Source organism: Suncus etruscus, chromosome 4 (assembly GCF_024139225.1).
Source record: "Suncus etruscus isolate mSunEtr1 chromosome 4, mSunEtr1.pri.cur, whole genome shotgun sequence".
Taxonomy (NCBI): Eukaryota; Metazoa; Chordata; class Mammalia; order Eulipotyphla; family Soricidae; genus Suncus; species Suncus etruscus.
This window is the reverse complement of record NC_064851.1, coordinates 53,751,609-53,770,272: the sequence shown is the minus strand read 5'-3', so window position 1 is coordinate 53,770,272 and position 18,664 is coordinate 53,751,609. Positions and strand designations below refer to the sequence as shown.

At 36.9% G+C, this 18,664-nt stretch overlaps 1 protein-coding gene across 1 annotated transcript in view; it reads right to left on the bottom strand.

Moving 5' to 3' along the window:
* The window catches only part of CEP162 (centrosomal protein 162), an 84,925-nt gene extending 67,442 nt beyond the window's left edge, over positions 1-17,483 (bottom strand). Inside the window, exons 1-3 of the mRNA XM_049772311.1 lie at positions 17,427-17,483; positions 14,382-14,493; positions 1,167-1,313 (exon numbers count right to left, since the gene is read on the bottom strand). Coding sequence (XP_049628268.1) covers positions 1,167-1,313; positions 14,382-14,493; positions 17,427-17,483 — 316 coding nt within the window. The remainder of the gene's footprint in view (positions 1-1,166; positions 1,314-14,381; positions 14,494-17,426) is intronic.
* Between the last annotated feature and the right edge of the window lie 1,181 nt (positions 17,484-18,664).

Below are 18,664 nucleotides of genomic sequence, written 5' to 3'. Positions count from 1 at the left end.
ACATATCACAAAGAACGTGAACAACCAGTGCTGGTGTAGATGCAGGGAGAAAGGCACTCTTATTTACTGCTGGTTGGAATGTCAAAGGGTCTATCCTTTTTGAAAAGCAATATGAATATTCTTCAAAAACTAATAATTAATCTCCTATATGATTCAGTCATACTAGTCCTAGAAATATACTTTCGCAGCTCAAAATCAAAATGCTGAAACACCTTCTTCATTCTTATGTTATTGAGCTTTGTCCACAATAGCCAAAACCTGGAAAAAATACAAGTACTGAGAACAGATGAGTGGTTAAGAAACTGAGGTGCATCTACACAATGGAATACTACACAATTTTTAGGAAAAATGGTGTCATAAAATTTGCTTATACAAGAATAGATATGGATAGAGTTTGATGCTGGGGAAATGAGTCAGAGGTAAAGAAATAGACAGAAAGATCACACTCATTTTTGGAATATACAAAAACATATAGTATGGTAGTTTTATCCAGAGACAATAGAAATGAGGTCCTGGAGGACCATTCATGGTAGAAAGCTTGTCACAAATATCAGGGAATTGCAGTTAGGGCAGAGAAGGTACCACTTTGACAATGATAATTGGAAATGATCACTTTGAACAAGAGTTAGATGCTGAAAGGAGATAAAGTTATAAGTGGGGTACCCCTTCAGTAATGGTAATATAAACCACAGTGTCTAAAAGAAAAGTGAGAGTGATAGAGAGAAGAAAAATGAGACACACACACAGGAAAAAAATGTCTGCCACAGAGGCAGGCAGTGGGGTGGAATGTTGGCAGGAAATGTGCACTGCTGAAGGATGTTGTACATTGCATGACTGAAACTCAATAATGGACAACACAAAAATTTGTACCTGTGAGGAAAACAAATGTGTTATGAGCAACCTTGTACACCATAGTGTTTAAATAAAGGAATGAAAAAATTTAAAAATGCATAACCTCTCACACACCAAATACAGATTTAGATTGATAGCCAATATGTGAACTGTATAAGGCTTCTTTACATGTGTAAGCATAAAACCTTCCCAAATGATATTAAATTTGTCTGCATGCTTCAGTAAAGTAAGCTACATAGTAGTGATGAGTTATTTAAAAAAATTATAGCACAGTAATTAATTACCTGTCAACCCATATCCCTTACATTTCTTACCATTTGTTTCTAAGCTGTCAATACTTAAGATAGAAGTTCCACTGCTCTTAAGAAACTGAATCCTTTCAGTGCACTCTTCTTCAATTTTTGTAAGAGGCTGAGAAGTCTTCTTGGTTTTAATATAGCTTACATTTGTTGCAAGCAATCCTAGGAATAAGAATTAATATAGTTGAATAGTTAATTATTCTCTGAAAACTTTATTAACCACAATGTCAATGCAGTGGATTGTTACGCCAATTTTATGAACAGTAACTACAAGATAAAGCTAGCCTATTAAATTATACATCAACAGAATATATCAGATCCAAATCAAAAGAATATATCAGGTCCAAAATACACAAAGGACAAATAATAATTCTAATATTAAATAGAACATTTCAATTCTTTGAATAAGAAAAAATTAAAATCCTATTTTGAAGCATGTCATATAACCTATTAGATTCTCTTTTGCCATAAAGGACTAGAGAAAATACCTGAATGAACTAGGAAAGGTAGACAAAGGTCAATCGTTGGAGTTCTGGCAAACATATAAGAGTACACAAAGGTCAAAAAGGCAAGATCTACAAAGTTAAGATGAGTCTGGAAAGAACAAGCCCAGAGCCAAGAGGTCAAGTCAGAAGCAACTGTTACAGGCTAGAAAGAGGACATTAAACTTTATCCACAAAATACTAGAAAACAACTGAAAAGTTTCCTTACCTCTAGGAGTACAAAAGTATTAAAATAGATAGTAAAATAATAAAAATGTGATATAAATATTAAAAAGATCCACCAGCAATTTCTCTCTAGACATTCCAAATGAAAAAGTGCACATCAATGTTAGGCTCCTTTATAGCAACTGTTCAAAGTCTTCACCCTTGTTCCAAAATTAAAGTAAGGGGTGGAACTGAGTGCTGCTATGTGCCGCTTTGACACACACAGCATTGGTCTTTGTTCCTCTGCTGTCCTGTGGCCTGAACTTTGATCCTCTCTGCCCATCATCATTCCCTGAGGGCTCTCCTTTAGAGGTGAGCTGAGCTGTGGCCTGACCTTTTTTTGGGGGGAGGCCACTGGCCTGACCTTTTTTTGGGGGGAGGCCACACGTGGTGACACTCAGGGGTTACTCCTGGCTATCTGCTCAGATATGGCTCCTGGCTTGGGGAACCATATGGGATGCTAGGGGATCGAACCATGGTCCGTCATGAGTCAGACACATGCAAGGTAAATGCCCTACCGATGCACCATCACGCTGGCCCCATGTGGCCTGAACTTTGATCCTCTTCACCCATCGTTCCCTAAAGGCTCTTCTTCAGAGGTGAGCTGTCCCACCAACGAACTGTGGAGCAAGAGGAGGGCGGCTGCTCAGCTTCACAGCCACGCACATTTTATAGCCAATGAACCTAACCATAAAGAGTAGAAAAAAAACACACTACATGCTTGACTATGGGGAAACAATGGAGGCCAACACCAGGCATAGAGAATGAAGATGGCAGCTCTGATGACCTGAAAACTGCCAACCATCTAGTTAGCTTCTCAGATAAGAAGTTCAGAGAAGAAATATAGAGAATGTTCATAAAACTCAAAGAAAGCATAGATCAAGTTGAATGGAACACAAATAAGAATCAAGTGGATAGCATAGAAATCAGAAAACTCCAAACAGAAATAACAGGTCTGAAAAACTCAGTAGAGGAAATGAAAATCTCACTGGAAAGCCTCTTCAATGAGGTAACAGCTAAGGATAGAATCATTAAGCTAGAAGATGAGATGTGTAACAACTCCAAACAAAGAAGAGATTGGAAAAGAGCCTCAAAGCAAATGATCAGACAATGGAAGATTACTCAAAGAATGTGAACAGATGAAAATAGAAGTCTTTAATAAACTCACAGAAACAACATAAGAATCATTGGAGTCCCAGAGACCCAGGAAAAAAATACCCAGAAAAAATCAACAATCAAGGACATCAATGCAGAGAAACTCTCAGAGCTAAAAACTGCATGCAACCAAACCCTGCAAGCCCAAAGAGTACCAGCTAAAACAGACTTGAAGAAAAGCATCCCAAGACATATCCTAGTCACAATGACAAGTCCCACAGACAGGGAGAGAATACTGAAAGCAACAAGATCAAAAGGAAAATAACATTCAAAGGAGCATCCTTAAAATTTATGGGGCCAGAGTGGTGGCGCAAGCAGTAAGGTGCTTGGTTGCCCTGCATTTGCCTAAGATGGACCTCGGTTCAATCCCCTGGGTTCCCATATGGTCCCCCAAGCCAGAAGCTATTTCTGAGCACAAAACCAGGAGTAACCCCTGAGCATCACTATGTTGGCCCAAAAAGCAAAGCAAAGCAAAAAAAAAAAAAAAAGATTTACAACAGACCTGTCACAGGTGTCAAGGCCAGAAAACAGTGGTGATGTGCCTTCCACTGTTGGGTGGGCCATGAGAGGTAACAAAACTCAACGAAATGAATGTTTCACATAGAATACTGTACCAAGACAGATTCACTTTCAGGTTTAAAGAAAGTATGCATAGCTTCATGGAAATACAGCTCAGAAATATTACAGATTCAAAACCAGCCTTTAAAGAAAACAAAAAGCTCTACTTTAAGACAAACAGACCAACAGGCACACCAAAGATCTACACAAAGATGACACTAAATCCCATGACATTTATTTCTCTCAATGTCAATGGACTAAATGCACCTGTTAAGAGTCAGAGTGGCAAAATGGATCAAAAAGCTGAATCCAACATTCTGTTGCCTACAAGAAACACATTAGAATAGTCAGAACAAACAGAGACTCAAAATCAAAGGCTGAAGGTAAGTCATCAAAGCAAACAACTTCCTTAAAATAGCTGGAGTGGCTATATTAATATCAGATGATACAAAATTCAGACTCAGAAAAGTTATAAGGTACAAAGATGGACATTTTGTACTAATCAAAGTAAATATACAATAGGAAGAAAACATACTCCTAAACATATATGCACTCAATGATGGGGCAGCAAAATATTTAATACAACTGTTGATAAATCTGAATGAAGATATCAATAGCAATACAATAATAGTAGGAGATATCAACACTGCCCTGTCACCCTCTGATAGGTCAAACCGGATAACACCCAACAAGAATATACTAGCTATGAAAAGAGAAATGGAAGAAAGTGGACAGGTTTTTAAGAAACACAAAAGACATTATTGTTATAATGCCCACAGACAATAGAGATAAGGCCTGGAAGGACCAGCTCACAATATGAAGCTCACTACAAAGAGTGGTGAGTCCACTTAAAGAAAAAACTAAACTAAGAGTTATCATGACAATGCTAATGAGTGAGAGAAGTAAAATGCCTGTTTTGAATGCAGGCAGGGGTAGGGGAGAATGGAGATGGGAGACATTGGGGTGGGGAATGTTGCACTGATGAAGGGGGGTGTTTTGTCTATGACTGGAAATCAACTACAATCTTGTTTTTAATCATGGTGCTTAAATAAAGATATTATTAAAAGATTATTATTTGGGGCCGGGTAGGTGGCGCTGGAGGTAAGGTGTCTGCCTTGCAAGCGCTAGCCAAGGAAGGACCGCGGTTCGATCCCCCGGCGTCCCATATGGTCCCCCCAAGCCAGGGGCGATTTCTGAGCACATAGCCAGGAGTAACCCCTGAGCGTCAAACGGGTGTGGCCCAAAAACAAAAAAAAAAAGATTATTATTTTTATATTATTATTATATTTTATATATATTATATATAAATATATTATATTTTATAGTACTATATTATTAAAATATATTATTAAAGAAGAAAAATTGAAATAAGGGATGAAATTCCTATTAGGTGCAGAGAATTAGTTATCTAAAGTGATAAGTAAACACATTAGAAAGAATAGATGCTCTCTTGTATAGGCACAATATTTTAAATAGCAATTAAAAATGATGTGAAGGGGCCGGGCGGTGGCGCTAAAGGTAAGGTGCCTGCCTGCCTTGCCTGCGCTAGCCTAGGACGGACCGCGGTTCGATCCCCCGGTGTCCCATATGGTCCCCCAAGCCAGGAGCAACTTCTGAGCACATAGCCAAGAGTAACCCCTGAGCATTACCGGGTGTGGCCCAAAAACCAAAAAAAAAAAAAAAAAATGATGTGAAACCATAGGAATAAACAGTTCAGCAGTAATGGTTAATAGTGACTCATAATGCATTCCACTCCTAAGTGAAATGTTTAATTCTCTTTTAGGCATTTACCCTCTTGCTTGTTTGTTTTTTGGGCCACTCTCAACTGTGCTCAGAACAGTCTCTTGGCTCTTCACTCAAAGATCAACCTTGTCAGGCACAGGGGACCATATAGGATAAAGAGAATTGAACCTGTAAGTATCCTCCACACTATCCTATTACTCTGTCCTCAATGACTGAAATCAAACTGTCTTAGGTTACTAGTGCTAGTTACTCAAATTATAACATACCTTAATATTTGTAAATGAACTAAGGACCAGATTATTTTCTTGGGAAAAATATAAGATAATACAGAAGTGAGATACATGGATTCATAAAACCCCCAATTTCAGGAATGATCCTAATAGTAGTTATAACAATCACCACAAGGTATAAATGCTATTGGAATATTTTGACATGAAACAAAAAAGACAACTGGGTTTTTGAAATCTAGAAAAGTTAGGGAAGAATTGCAGAGTACATAGAAGTAAGTTTTTACCAAAGACCGAGGAGAAAGGCAATGTCATTGTGTGTGGTGGAAAGATGTAAAAAAGAAATTTTTTGTGATAGATGCTTTATTTATTTTTTATAAACACACACACACACATACACACACACACACACACACACACACAAACCCTTCACCAGTGCAACATTCCCATCACCAATGACCCAAGTGTCGCTCCTCCCCACCCCACCCTGGCCTGTGCTCTAGACAAGGCTATCCACACCCCTCATTCATTCACATTTTGTTATGATGGTTCTCAGTGTAATTATTACTCTAACTGCACTCATCACTCTTTGTGGTGAGCCTCAAGTCCTGAGCTGGACCTTCCAGCCCTCCTCTCTTTTGTCTCTGAGAATTACTGCAAGAATGTCTTTTATTTTTCTTAAAACCCATATATGAGTGAGACTATTCTGTGTCTATCTCTCTCTCCCTGACTTATTTCACTCAGAATAATAGATTTCATATACATCCATGTATAGGAAAATTTCATGACTTCATCTCTTCTGATGGTTACATAATATTCCATTGTATATATGTACCACAGTTTCTTTAGCCATTCATCTGTTGAGGGGCATCTAGTTGTTTCCAGAGTCTAGCTATTGTAAACAGTGCTGCAATGAATATGATGTGAGGAATTTTTGTATTGTATTTTTGTGTTTCTAGGGTATATCCCTAGGAGTGGTATAGCTGGATCATATGAGAGCTCTATTTCCAACTTTTAGAGGAATCTCCATATCGCTTTCCATAAAGGTTGGACTAGATGACATTCCTACCAGCAGTGCACAAGAGTTCCTTTCTCTCTGCATCCCCGCCAACACTGTTTGTTCTCATTCTTTGTGATGTGCACCAATCTCTGTGGTGTGAGATGGTACCTCATAGTTGTTTTGATTTGTATCTCCCCGATGATTAGTGATGTGGAGCATTTTTTAATGTGTCTTTTACTATTTTTTTTCTTTTTTGTCAAAGTGTCTGTTCATTTCTTCTCCCCATTTTTTGATGGGGTTATGGTTTTTTCTTGTAAAGTTCTGTCAGTGCCCTTATCTGATGGATATTGGGTAAATAGTTTCTCCCACTCAGTGGGTGGCTCTTGTATTCTGGGCACTATTTCCTTTGAAGTGCAGAAGCTTCTCAGCTTAATATAGTCCCATCTGTTTATCTCTTCTTCCACTTGTTTGGAGAGTGCTGTTTCCTCCTTTAAGATGCCTTTACTCTCGATGTCATGGAGTGTTTTACCTACGTGTTGTTCTATATACTTTATGGTTTCATGTCTGATATCAAAGTCTTTAATCCATTTGGATTTTACCTTCGTACATGGTGTTAGCTGGGGGTCTAAGTTTGCTTTTTTGCAAGTGGCTAACCAGTTGTGCTAGTACCTCTTATTGAAGAGGCTTTCCTTACTCGATTTAGGATTTCTTGCTCTTTTATAAAATATTAGGTGACTATATGTCTGGGGAACTTTCTCCGAGTACTCAAGCCTATTCCACTGATCTGAGAATTTAAGAAGAACTTAAACTAAAATGAATTTGGTTTCAAGAAGATAGAATGCAATGATTATAGCCGATGATGGTAGAATGGAGGGTTCTAGTCAGAATATATAGAACCTTAACTTCTTTTCAGGGAAATCATGGGGATGGAATAATAGTACAGAGGGTAGAGTGGTTGTCTTGCATGAGGCCTACCTAGGTTTGATCCCTGGCATCCTATATGGACCTGAACCTGACATAAATAATTTCTGGTCTTCCTCAATAAGGTGTCTGCTCATCTCACCGATTTATGATGGAATTTTTAGATTTGGGGGTTAATCTTTAAAAATACTCTGTATATCCTAAATATAAACCCTTTAACTGATGGTCCAAATTGGAAAGGAGAAAGGCAAACTATCTAATCTCTATATGCAAATGACATAATACTCATTGAAGACCCAAAAAGTCCACAAAAAAGATTCTAGAAACAATAAACCAATACAGCAAATTGGCTGGCTTCAAAGTCAATAAACAATAATGGTTGCAATCTTTTATACAAATAATGACTTAGAGAAGAAAGAGATCAGAATCTATTCCATTTAAAATATGTAAAAAAACCCAACTTACAAGTACTTAGATTAAATTAACAAAGATGTGAAAGACCTACACCACAAACATTTCAAAATACTTAAGAAATAAAAAAAATTAAAGAAATGGAAAAACATAACATATTCATGGATAGGAAGAATCAATATTATCAAAATTACCACCTTACATCAACTACTATATTAATTCAATGCAATCCCTATCCAAATTCAAACAACATTCTTCAAGGACTTAGATCAGCCAATTATAAAGTTTGTGTGGAATCAAAAAAAGAACCCAGGTAGCCAACACTATACAGAAGAATAAAAAACTCAACACCTAATTTGAAGCTGTAATTCACTACAAAGGAATTACTACAAAAGCCACAGTGATGAAAACAGAATGGTGTTGAAACAGAGACAGACTTAAGGCCAATAGATACAATGACAACCATTGAAGTATACGGTCAAGTACTTCTTGACAAGGAGCTGAGTACTAAATGAATTACTAAATGATGGAGTACTAAATGGATTAAAAAAGCCTCTTCAACAAACAGTATTAGAAAAATTGGATAACTATGTGTAAGAAATTCAAATTGAATCCATATCGCATACCTTACACAAAAGTCAACTCAAAGTGGATCGAAGACCTTGCAATCAGACATGAATCTATAAGCACATTGAGGAAAACAGGCAGAACACTCCAATATCTAGACTTCAAAGGAGTTTTCAGTGATATGATGCCAATGGCACAGGACACGGAATCAAACTGAACAAATGGAACTATCTCAAACTGAAAAGTTTCTATATGGCAAAAGAAACACAGGCTAGCAACTAAAACCAGCTGAGTGGGAAGAAATATTTGTATTCAAATAATTAGATTAAGGGTTGATATTTAGGCTATACAAAGTATTCACATAGATAAACACCCCAAATCTAAAACTCCAATCAAAAGATGGAGAAATGAAATCAACAGACACCTCATTGAGAAAAAACAAAAGATGGCCAACAGGCAAATGAGAAAATGCTCATCGTCTCTTAGAGAAATTTAAATCAAGACAATAATGAGATACAATCTTTTTTTGAAAATATACCATTTTTAATTGTTGTTAAATGACATTTCTCCAATATAGATTTATTTTAGTACATACATATCAACTATATTTAACACTGAAAATATAAATGCTATGAATTTAAAGTTCAATTTATAATTCCATTTAGATTAATGTTAATGACAACAAATTCCAATTATCTCTACCTGTCGATTAAATAATTACATTGTGAAATACTGACTTTACTAAAACAGTGTTTCTATCTACATATCTTACCTAAGGTACTCCATATAATAAAATAAATTCATCTACTACTCATGGAAAATTATTTAAAAGTGAAAATTTCTTGGGTATAGGACAATGGTCGCAAGCCACATGCGGCTCTTTACATTTTTATTAATAATTTTTTTAATTATGAAAACAAAGATGCAAAGAGGACAAGGCAAAGTTACAGTGGAAGGACAATCACCCATAAACAGAATTCTCAGTAGTCCCATTGCTGATATCTTAACTTTGAACTTTCAGCCAAAGAACATTAAGAAAAATAAAACAGAACCCATGTACAATTACTTTGTCCTCAAGTCCCCAGATTTTAGTACATATTTCTTAGCAGCACACAAAACAATCTAAAGACATAAAACTTATGTAACTCCTTAAACATTGAAGGCAAAGTACTTTTTTACATTTCCATGCACATGCATATTAGTTTAAGTTAACCTCAAAAGTTTAAGTGGGTTGTTTTTCTTAAGGATTAGAGTCAAAGGAGCACAGTAAAAACGGTGTTAGAGTGGCAATTAGCGTTTGCATAGGCTCACCAAAATATGAGGGACATGGAAAGGAAAAGCCTTGGCCTAAATACAAGGACACCCTAACCCTGAAGTTTCCTGGCATAAGACCAACTCTAGGCTCCAGGCAAACTAGTTTGTCCAATCCAGGTCATTGTCTGTAGTGCCAATACACTTTTATTTTTCATACAGTCTCTGTTGTTGGTATCATGTTTCTGTATTAAAGATCCTGGAATCTGCATATCCTATATTCAGTCAGGATGGTGCAGAGCGTCCTCTCGTTTCACCTCACAATTATAGGGCAACGCAGAGAACTCTGTCCTGTAAGCAGGTCATTGTTGTTCTCAAGTATTCTTAGTGTTTAGGGAAGTCTCTTTTGAGCAGGTCGATGTCAGAGCTGTAGTAGGGTCTTTCCTGGTAGAGGATTGCTTCCAGGTGTTGTTATAAAAAACCTTGAATGTTCCATAGATAGCTTCCCTGGTTCAGGGGTGAGTGGAGGATGCCCATTCTTCTGAGGCCTGTGCCAGGTCATTATATCAATGTTCAGGGTGTAAGGTCCCATTGCACTACAAGATTTGTGTGTTCCAACCTCTATTAGATAAGAACTTATTTGTATGTATAGTATTTTCCCATTTTAATGTGCCTATGCAAACAAGGAACAATGCCACGTGGCATTATCGGCACATATAGGGGCCATAGGAACAAGTCCGACAATCTCCATGCCATGGTTCAATCATAAGCATTAAACTGAGGGACTCTTTCACCAAAATTCCTTATTGAACAGCTCACAAAAAGACAAGATAAAAAGTGGGTAGAATCGTCATGGTAAAAGAATATTTAGAAAGAGTTATAGCTGTTAAAGAAAATACACATAAATTATGCAAAAGACTTATGTGTCCATTTTATGTCTTTTGACATAGTTGGGGGTTGTTAAATCCAATGCATGACTTTGGTCTGTGATTAAAACTGTAGTACTGAAGTTAAAAAGGGTAAATGTGGGGTACTGATGGTTGGGGTTGAGACAGTTAAGGAGTAAGAATTATCTTTGTAGGAGTATGCAAAAGGGCAGAATCTGTTGGGGTAGGAGGTCAGTCTTGGTGCCTAACAAATTAAAGAACTGAGGATAAAGAGGGTTAATTAAGGGGAAGATAATGAATCCAGATTGGTAGATGAGGGAGTAGAAGGGACTCTGTGTGGAGGAGGGGAAATATATCAGAGGGGTTAAATACATTGTATAGATGGATTGTTTATGGATTAGGCTTGGCAGTCAGAGAGGACCACTATATAGGAAGTCACGTCTACATATACACTGATTTTAGAGACCTATTTGAATATTATCCTCAAAATCTAGGGAATTCAATTTTTTTCTCCTAGAAACAGTCGAGAATTAAGAATATTTTTGGGTGTTGTTAAAAGAGCCTGCGCACTTTTGAAAATGAATACTAGTAAGAAAAGAACTCCTGAATGGGGTCCAGTATGCATAGGGGAGGAATTTCTCTCCCCTACCCTCCCCCCCAGGGCCCGATTAACCAGGCGTGGCCCTGAAGACCTGTCTGGTGTGGTGGGGGATCTCAGTCCTCTGGACTAATGGTCATTCCAGGGGACCCCCACCTTCCCCCCCCAGGGCCCAATTAACCAGGCGTGGCCCTGAAGACCTGTCTGGTGTGGGGGGGAATCTCAGTCCCCTGGACTAAGTGGTCAGCCCAGGGGCCTATGGCTAGCTGTCCTGCCCAGAACCCCCAACATACCAGCTGAAGAGAAACAGAAGAATTGGCATATGGAGTCTTCTGGGTGCAGCCAGCCCCTGCCTCTGTAGTTTGTGGATGCATAGGGGAGAAATTTCTCTCCCCCACTCTCCCCGCAGGGCCCGATTAACCAGGCATGGCCCTGAAGACCTATCTGGCATGGGGGGAGATCTCAGTCCCTTGGACTAAGTGGTCAGCCCAGGGTCCTATGGCTAGCTATTTTGACCAGAGCCCCAAACATACCAGCTGAAGAGAAACAGAAGAACTGGCATATGGAGTCTTCTGACAATTTTTTTTATTTTAAATTTTATAAAATCTTTATTTAAGCACCATAATTACAAGCATGATTGTACTTGGGTTTCATTCATAAACAGAACACCCCCCTTCACCAGTGCAACCTTCCCACCACCAATTCCCACCCCTTCCTCCCCACCCATGCCTGTATTTGAGACAGGTTTTCTACTTAATGAGATACAATCTTAAAGCAGTGAAGATGGCATATATCAAACATACAGGAAACAATCTGTGCTGGTGGGGATGTGGTGATAAGAATGCTGTGTGGTTAAACCCTTATGGAAAACAGTATGGAGCATTCACAGTAAACAGTATGGAAGGTTCTCAGAGAACTAAGAATGAAGCTGCCATATGACTCAGCAATTCTACTTCTACAATTCCCCATGATAAAAAAAAACAAAACATTCATTTAGAAGGTTGCATTTTCTTCAAGGAGGAAACGCCACTGTCCAAAGTTGAAACAGAGATAAAAAATGGGACTACATTAAACTAAGAAGCTTCTATACCTCAAAGGAAATATTGACTAAGATACAAAGGCTACTCACTGAATGGGAGAAACTATTCACCCAATGCCCATCAGATAAGGGGTTAATATCTAAGATAGACAGAAATTACAACAACAAAAGAAATCTAACCCACCAAAAAAAGGGGTTAAAGAAATGAACAGGCACTTACTCAAAGAAGAATCACTGATGGCCAAAAGGCACATGAAAAAATGCTCCACATTATTAATCATAAGGGAAATGCAAATCAAATCAACAATAAATTATTATTTCATGCCATAGAGATTGGCACATATCACAAAGAAAAAGAACAATCAGTACTGGCAGGGATGTGGGGAAAAACAAACTTGTATTCACTGCTAGTGGGAATGCTGTCTAGTCTTTATGGAAAACAATATGCATATTATTCCAAAAACGGAAATTGAGCTCCAATAGAATCTAGCAATACGACTCTAGGAATATACCCTAGGAACACAAAAGCACAATTAAAAAAGGCCCTCAGCACACCTATGTTCATTGCAGCACATTTCTAATAGCCCGAATCTGGAAACAACCTAGAGGCCTGACAACAGAATGGTGGCTAAAGCAACTGTGATATATATACACAATGGAATACTGTGTAGCTGTTAGGAAAAATGAAGTCATGAAATTTGTCATATACATGGATGGATATGAAAACTTTTATGCTGAGTAAAATAAGTCAAAGGGAGAGAGATAGACACAGAATAGTTTCATTCATCTGTAGGGGAGGAAGAAGATGAAGGGCATCGGTGGTGGGAATGTTGCACTGGTGATGGGAGGTGTTCTTTTCTATAACTGAAACCCAACTATAAACATGTTTGTAATCATGGTGCTTAAATAAGTATATTAATTATAAATGAATAAATAAAATTAAAAAAAAGAAATATACAGAAAAGCAAGGAAACCCTCTTCAACAAGTGGTGCTGGGAAAATATCAGCTACATGCAGAAAAAGTGAACTCAGACATCTATGAATGTCCTGCACAAAGGCAAAATAAAAGTGGATTAAAGACCTTGGTATCAGACTCAAAACCATAAGACACACAGAAGAAAATATAGGCAGAACACTCTATGACGCTGAAACTAAAGGCATCTTCCAGGATGAAACACCATTGATCAAGCAAGTGGAAAGCAAAGAAAAACAAATGGGATTAATTAAACTGAGAAATTTATTGACTTCAAAGGAAGCAGTGACTAGGATACAAAGACTACATACAGAATAGGAAATACTCTTCACCCAACACCCATTTGATAAGGCACTAGTAGAACTCAGTTAGAAAAAAATATCTAACCCCACTCAAAAATGGGGGAAAAAAAGAATAGACATTTCCTTAAGAAGAAACAGAGGTGGCCAGAAGGCACATAATAAAATGTTCCATATTATAAATCATAAGGGAGATGCAAATCAAAACATTAGTGAGATATAATCTCACACCACAGAGACTAGCATACATCATAAAGAACAAGAACAACCAGTACTGGTGCTGATGTGGAGAAAAAAGGACACTTCATTCACTGCTGATGGGAATTCTGACTAATCCAGCCTTTTTGGAAAACAATATGGTTATTCCTCAAAAAACTAGAAAATGAGCTCACTTTGAGGCACGTAGGGGGAATGGGGAAGAGAAACTGGGGACATTGGTGGTAGATTTTGAAATGTTCACTGGTGAAGAGTGATGTACACTGCAAAACTGAAACTCAATCATGAACAATTTTGTTATCAGGGTGTTAAAATGCAAGGAAAAATAATTTTAAAAAGAGGAATAGTCCTGGGACTGTATAAACATATGCCAAACCTATCAACAGATTTTGTTATCATAAAGAAAACAAATTATTTTAGACTTCTGTTACTAAGACATCTAAATCTATACATCTTAATGTATACATATAATGATCTCAATATTAAATAGCATAATACAAAAACATATTTGCAATAATATAATAATGTGAATTAGAAAATGAAGTCAAAGATCTAAAAATTATACTATTAGGTTTATTTTTCTAACATATTTAGAGATCAGGAACAAGATCCCAGAATTAGGTATTGACTGACCACTTGTGGTTAAACACTTTAAAATTAAAAACCAACAATATTTACCGCCATCTTCAGAGTCATTTTCACTTAACCACCATGGCAGTACTTCTTTCATCTTCTCTTCTTTAGGTTGTGTCAGTGCTTTATTTGAGTTTTCAAAAGACTCATCAGAAAGCTAAATCAGATATAAAAATATTTTTTTAAATTTCTATATCCCATCCTCATCAATAAAAATGCTTTCATTAATTCAGAGTTAACAATAACAGATGTATCACAATAGTGAATAAATTAATTCCTAAACTTTGTGAAAAAATAACTTAAAAATCAAACATTATCTCTTAATATCTATTTCACATTCAGAATTAAGCATAGAGATCACAGAGAAAAACATCAACAAAACATAGGAAAAAAGAGAAACACAAAAACCCACAAAACCATCAAAAAAGATTCTATTCCTCCCTCCCTTTCACTCTACTTACACTTGTCCTTTATAATATAGTTTTATAAACTGGATTATGACTAAGGTTATTTTATTGCCAGGATGGGTGTGTGAGAAAGTAGAACACATGTGTGTATGTGTGGGAGAAACCATACAGTGTACATGGATCACTCTTGACTGTTCTGGAGACCATATTCTAGAATTCATATTTGCTTGACTGTGTTGGAGAATCAAACCAGATCATCTGTGTGAAAAATAACTGTATTAACTCCTGTACTCTCTCTCCAGCCCAGTATACATGCTTTTTGAAAATAAATTTTATAGCCATTTAAAACTAATTTAAATAATTTATTTTCAGTTTAAGGTTTATAATTATTCTCAGTGGAAATGGAAAAGCTTACGGTATTCACTTATGGTGTTCACTGCTCAACCCCTGAAAAATCAGTTTCCATACACAACTCTACTGATCAATGGCCTCCTGAGTACCCAAATTAAAAAGGATTACTGTCTGAAATCTTTCCTAATTACATTAAGAAATTTGTTGGTGACTTTTAATTTACCTCCTGAAAATCTACCTTTAAATCCATAGTATCACTTCCTCCATCTTATGAATAACTTTGTGACTGTTATATTCCAGTATGGCAAGAATGGAAGCTCTGGGCAAAGCTTAGTCAGGAATTCTTTATTAGCCACATAAGTGACTGCACTTCAAACAAAGGAAAGCTAAGTGCATTCCTGAATACAGTTCTTTCAGCCTTTTTAAAGTATGGAATACATCCTTTTAGTAGAGGAGCAAATAGGTAAGCAAAACAGATTTTGTTATCATAAAGGCAACAAATTACTTCTTTTCACTTCTGTTACTAAGACACCTAAATCTATACATCTTTATTTATACAAATATAATGATTTCAATATTAAATAGCATAATACAAAAATAGATTTGCAATAATAATGTGAATTAGAAAATCAAGTCAAACATCAGAAATTCATTCTATTAGGATTACTGTCTTAACATATTTAGAGAACAGTAACAAGATCCAGAATTAGGTATTGACTGACCCCTTGTGGTTTCCCAGAATAGTGGGAAATACGATTAAATTTGATAAAATGTGATTAAAATTTAGCTGTTGAAAATCAAAATAAGCCCTATCTTTTGTCTTCAGAGTCTATAACTTTAAGGAGTCCCCTGTCACTAGACTTGACTAATTAGTTTATTCTGATGTTATACTTTCAAGTGTTACTCCATTGTGAGTGTCCGTCCATCTCTAGGCATATACACAGGGCATCTGTAAGTTATCTATGGAGCTTGTTATAGGAATCAACAAAGGACCAGGGTAGTTAAGGGAGATCCTACAATAAATCAAGCAATCTGTGACAGAAGCTAAACCTGAAAATAGGCAGCTGATTCAAGTGGGTGGGGGTCCTCTGCATAAAGAAAGCCTGCCAAAACTTTATTATCAAAGGTTAGCAATAATGTTCATTTATTTTGGCCAAGGTTTCACAGTGGCCTTCCCTACTCATCTATTTCAGCAGTTATTATACTACATCATACATCAGACTCCCTATATATCTACTACACCATATATACCAACAAGGAATCCCCATAGGAAAGGAGTAGAGCACTTGCTTTGTAAGAAGCTGACTTCAATGTTTGCACCCCACATTGTCAGAGTGATCCCTTAACAGAGCTAGAATAAGCTCAAGGCACTGCCTAGTGTGGTCTAACCCCTTACTTAAAAAAATAAATTTTTTAAAGATTAGTATGATGGGTTAGGGGCCATAAGGCACTTCCCTTACATGCAGCCAACGTGGGTTTGATCCCCGAATCCCATATAATACCCTAAACCCACCAGGAGTAATTCCTGAGCACCACTGGGTGTGATCCTCAAAGAAACATTTAGCATAGTAGTTTAAAATGTGAATCTCTTGAGTGTTGTAGTCAAGGTCTCTTTGTTTATAGAAACATAAAATATGTATAGAACTCTCTACTCTAATTTATCCATTCCTTAAGTATTTATTCAGCTTTATTATGCATGAAGACACAGCCACCATGGATCAAAATTATTATCATGGAAAGCAAGAAATATAAGCCAGTAAAATACTGAATGGTGCTATATCTGATCTGCTCTATTTCTGTCTCCATCCAGAAGTTCTTATGAAGATGTTAACCAGTCAGGTTAAGAATCTCTGAGGAGTATTACTGGCAATCATTGCAAATATCATAATATAAAATGTATGGCAAATAGGGGTGAGTAAAAAAGGCAATAGTAGCATAAGTGAATAAGAGAAAAGAATAGTATAATGTCAGAGAGGCAGGCAAGAGAACATTTAGCCAGGGCTTTGTGAAGCAGTGGAAGGAATTGGGCCTTAAACCATATGCAATGGAAAGTCAACAAAGTATTTCATAATTGTACATTTTAATTATATCATGATGATCAGCAGTGTGATGGACTGTAGGGCCTAGATATAAACCATTGCAGAGCCCTGGTGAGTTAAGACAATATGGACAAGGATGGGAACAGGGAACAGGGAGAGAACTAGAGGGATGACCCATATACTTTGGAGACAATTTACAGAGCTTGGTAATGAACTGATTCTCTCTTAAGTAAGAAGACTGAAGAAGTCTCTTAAAAGACAATTTACAAAAGCTGCTGAAAATATAAATTTACCTCTTTCATAAACTGCTCAAATTCTTCATCCAACTCTTCCTTTGAATAATGAGCCATAATAATAATCTTCACTTTCCTAAAGTGAGCATTCTAAAATATTACAATGGAAACACTAAATAACAAAACAGCAACATCTTCTGAGAAAATCCTCATTCAGTATAAATTCAACCATATGTCATATATTTCTCTTAAAACGTAGTTACATATAAGCTCAATTATTATTGAGTAAGCTGGATTTTAAGTTTCCAAATAATAACACTGACTTGGAAAACATGCTTTCACATTGACTTGTACACATGATTCAGTACTGCATTTTCATTGTTACTATTCAATTAATAATATTTAATAATTAATAATGTTTACTGTAATTCTGGTAACAAGGTTACCAACTGTATTTATGATGATGTGTTCATCATCATACAAAGTTAGCTGGACACGATTTCCCTAACTAAAGTGCTGGAGTCCCTCTACCATTGCCCATAACCAACTGCTAACAGTTCTCCACAATATTTCCAATTCTTTATAATCTTCTTAATTAAATCACTGTGAGATATGCAGTTAAAAAGTCGCTGATCGTTGAATTGTAGTCATACAACGTTTCCTCTTTACCCAAGTACTCTTACTGACATCAACATCCTCAGTTTAATTTCCAATTTTTATGCGAAAGATTAACATACCTGGCCAACAAATTCTGCTTAAAAAGTCTTTTAAAAATGACAAATCAGCAAATTCAAGTCTGTTTTTTTTTCTTTCTGCAAAGCAGTTTGTACTGCCTTAGAAGTGAAATTTATATCGATCCACAGTTATAGTGTGGAAGAATCGAGCAAAACTCAAAAAGTTGTGTGTGTGTGTGTGTGTGTGTGTATATGTATATATATACATATACATATATATATGCAGGTACAGACAACTGGAGATGACCTATAACAAAATTCACAAATAGGATACAAATAACCAAAAAGTGGTGTGCAAGTGTGCTTGCTTTGTAGGGAAAGGCCGATAAGTACGAGGCAATCACGCAGCTTCTAACTGTGCAATTTCATAGCAAATACATGCAACTCCCTTACCACCCCTTCGTGAAATCAAGGATCACCTCTGGAAGACAGTTGCACTCCTTCCTTTCTGCAAAGTGCCTGGCCAGACCAGCAAACCCGGAGGGAAGCCACTCGCCTCGCCTCCCAAGCCCCGGAGTTGTGTTCTTTAGCGAACGTCCCGGTGGCGGGGGCGGGGGCAGAGCA